Source organism: Mirounga leonina, unplaced genomic scaffold (assembly GCF_011800145.1).
Source record: "Mirounga leonina isolate KUSES-001 unplaced genomic scaffold, KU_Mleo_1.0 Mir_195, whole genome shotgun sequence".
Classification (NCBI taxonomy): Eukaryota; Metazoa; Chordata; class Mammalia; order Carnivora; family Phocidae; genus Mirounga; species Mirounga leonina.
The window spans coordinates 1,375,027-1,380,144 of NW_023270490.1; the positions used below are offsets into that span (position 1 = coordinate 1,375,027).

At 57.2% G+C, this 5,118-nt stretch overlaps 1 protein-coding gene across 1 annotated transcript; it reads right to left on the minus strand.

The window, feature by feature from the left end:
* Window positions 1–448: 448 nt before the first annotated feature.
* Window positions 449–3,690, minus strand: SPATA2 (spermatogenesis associated 2). Its single transcript, XM_035025387.1, has 2 exons — window positions 3,355–3,690; window positions 449–2,448 (listed from the first exon to the last, which is right to left on the minus strand). Exons 1-2 carry the CDS (start codon window positions 3,688–3,690, stop codon window positions 1,222–1,224), a joined length of 1,563 nt encoding a protein of 520 aa, XP_034881278.1. The 3' UTR covers window positions 449–1,221.
* Window positions 3,691–5,118: the final 1,428 nt, after the last annotated feature.

Below are 5,118 nucleotides of genomic sequence, written 5' to 3' on the forward strand. Positions count from 1 at the left end.
GAAACAGGCAAAGAGCGCTGAGATGGAGGGGCGGGGGGAATCCCATAGGATTTTCCTTCTGAAACAAGACTCAAGACGTTTGGAGTGCGAGGTTCACACGCAGCGAGTGGCAAAGACCAGGCTGTCGATCTGCAGAGCAAGGCTCCTGAAGGTCACTAGGTTATCGTGGTCCGCAGGCGCACGGACCTCCCGGCCCGCACTAGCCCCTAAGGGTACGCTGGAGGTAGGTATATAGAGATTTATTGTAGGGAAGACAGTGGCTCTCCACCGACTCCAGGACATCGTCTGCTCCTCCTTTGCCCCCACACTCTCCGCTCCACCCTCGTGCTGTGGTGTGTGTAGGATACAACACGGAAGGGCATGAGACCCTCCCTTGGAAGACTAAAGAACCCAGGCCATTTGTATAAATAGCTACATAATTCATGTTTGAACCACTGTGAAACACACGGCAAGTTGAATATTTATTTAAAAATAAATCTCAAAAATATCTATTTACAGTACAGTAAGAGGGACATGTGCAAACAACAGAAAGGGGGAACAGTCCGTCCTGCCACGGAAGGCCCACACTCGGATGCGCCGGAGCAGAGTGCACGGACACCACGGGCCGAACCGAGCTGTGGTGGCAACAGAATGCCATTCAGGGACGACTGGACTCCGCTCGCTCATGAGACTTACGTAGGCGGAAGTCAGCGGGGTGCGGGAGTCCAGGCGGGGTTCCTTGCGTTTGGGAAGGGGGTGGCCAAAGGATGAGCCATGGGAAGAGGCCCGGTGTGGCAGGAGGGCTCATTTCACAAGCCAACAGGCCTCTAGCTCGGCGCTCCAGGTGGGCATTCGGAGGTGACCTGGAGGGCCCTTCCCAGTCCAAGTTGGCTTTGCAGTGGGAGGGGTGGGTGTGACAGGGGTCTCGGAGATAGAAATCCTCTTTGAAAACAAAAACAGACAACGGAACAGGGAGTGGAGAGATCAGCAAAAATGAATCTGAACGGAAGTGCCACCCTCCCCCTCGTCCGGTGATAAAGCAGCCGTCAGTTGAAGTATCTGGGCCACCGAGTGAACTCCCACGTGGTGCAGCCAAGCCCACGATCCCCTGACACCTGCGCGGACACCTACGCGGTCAAATGCAGGTCTCTGCTTCTGAGATCAGTACACTAACACTTCTTCCCCGGAAGGGGACCGGAAAGTCAGTGGCGTAGCCCTTGGAGCAGGGGTGCAGGGTCCAGTCTATCTATACACGAGATGGGAGAGCTGGGTGGACTTGTAGTTCAGCTGGTTGTTGGGCATGAACTTGTGCAGCTCATTCTTTTTGCAGCAGGGGTCGTAATGGTAGGCGCTGAGACAGCCGTCGCAGGAGACTTTTGAACACTGGGTGCAGGTGTTGGTGGCACCCGGGCGGTTGCAGAAGCCGCAGCGGGAGGTGGCTGTGGTGGAGGGCTTGGGTTTTGGGTGGAGGTGCGGCAGCCGCTCGAGGCCCTGAGTCTGGCCCGCGTACTTCTCCCGCAGAGACGACCCGTGGGCCAGGCTCTCGTGGGCAGAGGCCTTGCCAGGGAAGGCGCCTGGCTTGGGGGCCGGGGGACAGGAGAGCAGGCTGTCGCAGCGCTGGCAGAGGGAGGTGCTGCAGGACAGCCCGCAGCTCTGGCACTTGGACAGCGAGGAATCTTTGGCGGGGGGGGAGCGCTTGTGGTAGAGGGGGTGGGCATCATTTCTGAGCAGCCACACGTCCGGCCGCAGGGCGTCCTGCCTCCGGTGCATAGCCCTAGGCTCCGAGTCTGTGTACAGATCCACGTCATCCTGAGCGGAGAAGTATGTGCCACGCAGCAGGCCGAGGCCGTTGTTGGGGGAGGGCGGTGGCGGGTCATCCAAGCTTCCATGGGGGGCGCTGGACATGGTCAGGAGCGAGGGGGACGGACGGATGATCTCATCCTTGAGGTCATCCCCCAAGTCTGGTGCCATGGGCTCCTTCCGCAGGCTCAACGAGGCCTTCAGGGGTGGCCTCCGGCTCTCCCAGTAGCTGTCGTAGGCATCGACCGACCTGGAGGGCTTGGTCACCCGAGGCTTGTAGTAGTCCTTGGCCGCCCGCTCGCTGGCTGACTTCTGGAGCGCCACGCGGGCCATGGAGGCCGTCAGGTGCTCCCGGCCCTCAGCCCGCCGCCGCAGGGCCTCCGAGCAGCCCCGCACATCCTCCGTGCTGCTCTTGCGCTCGTTCACCACATCCAGCTCGGAGTAGCCCTTGTCCTTGACTTGTGAGTGGATTTCCAGCATCTGCTCACACTCCACCTTGGCCAGAAAGAGCTCAAAGGAGACCATCTTCACCTGGAGGGTCTCCACGAGTTCTTTCAGTTTGTACGCAGTCCCTAACTCAGGCACATAGCCCATGTAATGCAGGATGGCTCGGATGTCCTCTTCCAGTAACGACGACTTGACATAATAAACGAAGGGGCCCGTGTAGGTCTAGGAGAAGGGGATAGAAAAAGAGGCGGATTTGCTCTCTGAGACGCACACGGAGCCGGCTTCAGAGCCCAACACACCCGAGGCGGAGGGGGAGCACGGCGGGAGGAGGGAAGGATCTCAGCAGCTCCTCACTGCAGCAGGCAGAGGTCCGCTCAGCACATGGTGTGCGGGAATGTGCGGGAAACCGCGCGGCACTCCCGCCTCGAGCGGAGGGCACAAAGCCACCAGCTTCCCATATGGGGCTCAGCAACTCTGCTCCATATGAGGAGGAAACAGGGCAAACGGGGATGAAGAGAAGGGATCAGAGTAGAGGCAGAACGCCCAATGAGCAAGGAGAATATTCCTTTCTGGCATCTCTGCGAAGTTCTGAAGAATAACAGTCTGGCTTTGTGGAAACTCTCCTGAGCCGTCACTGCCTTCGGAATGATTCAGAGTTCTCTTTCTCTCTTAAATCCATCCTCTACCCTCCTGTCTGTTACTACTTAGTCCAAACCGGCTCTCAGGGTATCCCAACACCCATGGCAGCCTAACTGTTCTCGCCGCCCCACTAGTCTAGTTCCCATACAACAGCCAGAAGGGTGCTTTGCAAGCTTCCCAGCCTACTTAGGGGAAATTCAAGCCCTTTGCCCTGGGCTTCAAGGCCCTGCCTCACCAGGGTGCCGCCTACCCTTCCAACCTCACAGCTTCAGGTGGGAGCTGCCAGGGGCAGGGACCCAGTAAAGGATGACGCTGGTCAGACAGCAAGATAGGGAGCCCCGGGGGTTCCTTCTAGTTGTTACGTCAAAGGAATGGGGAAGACGGGAGGGTCTGCGGGCAGAGAGGCATGGAATTGGCACAAGCCCTCTCCAGTCGGCCTGGGAGGGGAAGAAGGGGGACCAGTGCAGACGGCCTTTCCCTAGACCTTACCTTGATGCTTCTGAATTCCTTCTTCCACGGGTAGAGGAAAAGGTTGACGCCCACCGTTTCCAGCATGCTGAAGGCGCAGTGCAAAGCCCGCAGGCTGGAGGAGCTTAGCGAGCGCAGGGAGCTCTCCACCACCTCATAGAACTGGATCAGCCGGAATCGATAAAAGGGATCCACCTTGTGTAGGCTGAGCAGGGTCGAGGCTGCCACCCGAAGGTACTCATCATTGCCAGGCTGCTGCTTGCTGGGGGTGGTGTCCACTCTGCCTTCATGGAACTGCACGTACTTCCGAAATAAGTCATCCTTATATTTTGTATCCATTGAACTGGGCTTCCCCATCTGATCCAGGGAAGGGGGGGGCTACCTTATCTCCTCCATGGTTTCTGGGTCCGAGGCAGGGACATCGCTAAAAGCACTGACATGTTGCCCACCTGCACTAGGGGCATGCTCTGGAAGGGGAAGAACAAGAAGCACGTCATTCCTTGAAATGGTCCACATACCAGCGTGTGGCTGCTGAAACAAAACGAGAGACAGAACTGGCCTGAGCTACACCGGGCCTCATCAGCCCTTGGCCCCTTTCTGCTCATTCATTCACCACATTTACTGAACAGGACTATGTGCAAAGTTGTCGTGGAAACAAGACAAATAGGTCCCTGACTTTGCTGAACTCACGAATGAAGAATATGACTAGGAGCACCTAAGCTGGTTTTGTGGGGAGGAGGAGTTTTAAAAAGTCCCCCCACCCCCACCCCGGGCAGTAGTGGTTAGACTTGAAGAATGAGGAGTTTGCCAGACAAAGAAGTGGGCGGAGAATGTGACAGCAGAGGTGTCGCCAAGGAGGAAGGCCCCGAGCTAACACTATGGGCGCTCACTAGGCGCCGGGCACGTATGCACACGAACGCATTTCATCTTCTTCAACATCCCTAGGAGATAGGATCCCCATTTTACAGATGTAAAAACTAAGACACAGAAATGTTAAGAAAGTGCACAAAGTTCCAGAACCACGAAGAGGCAGAGCTGAGAGCCCGGGCAGCCTGGCTCCAAAGCCCGCGCCCTTAACCACCCCGCCCTGCTTTCCTGAGGCAGGAAGGAGCTTGGCCTTGGGACAGAAAGAGGGCCAGAGCCCCTGAGGCGGCGAGGGGAAGGGAAGGGCGTGACCAGAGATGGAGCCGCAGGCGCCATCACGACAGGGTCCCGCGCCCCAATGGTACCTTTTACTCAAGGAGGCACGTGAAGCACCCAAAGAGTTCAAAGCAAGGCGGGGAGGGACAGGATCATACCGCGCCAGCTGCTGACCCCTGGAGAATGTCTTACCTGCCTCCGACAGCCTGCATCCCCCTATTCCTTAAGAGAGGTTTATGGTCCCACCGGGAGAAGACAGAACATTCTGAGCTGGGGTACACCCAATTCATACACTCTTGCCGTCCGCTTGGCCACTGGTTAGTAGGACATGCACAGAGCAAAGCCATGTGGTTGGTGCCACAGTGCCGGGAGGAAATCTGGACTCACTGGGGGTACGGCCAGGGCCAGGAGACGCAGCATGGGCATTACCAACAGATCCCAAAGCCGGACTGCCTGGGTGTGAATCTTGGGTCTGCTTCTCTAGGCTACTTGGGTGAACGACTCAGCCTCTGTGGGCCTCAGTTTTCTCATCTGACAATGGGGACTGATAATAGAACCCACAGTCCAGAATTGGTGGAAGGATTATGTGCCATCAGTATATAAAACTCTTCACAGACGACTGGCTCGAAATGAGCCCTGGACACA

Bases quoted from the DNA above. Each gene is read 5' to 3' on its own strand.
- SPATA2 (XM_035025387.1), bottom strand. From the start codon at position 3,690: ATGGGGAAGCCCAGTTCAATGGATACAAAATATAAGGATGACTTATTT. The intron at 2,449-3,354 runs GTAAGGTCTAGG...CCCTTCTCCTAG, and splicing joins AGGAATTCAGAAGCATCAAG to ACCTACACGGGCCCCTTCGT.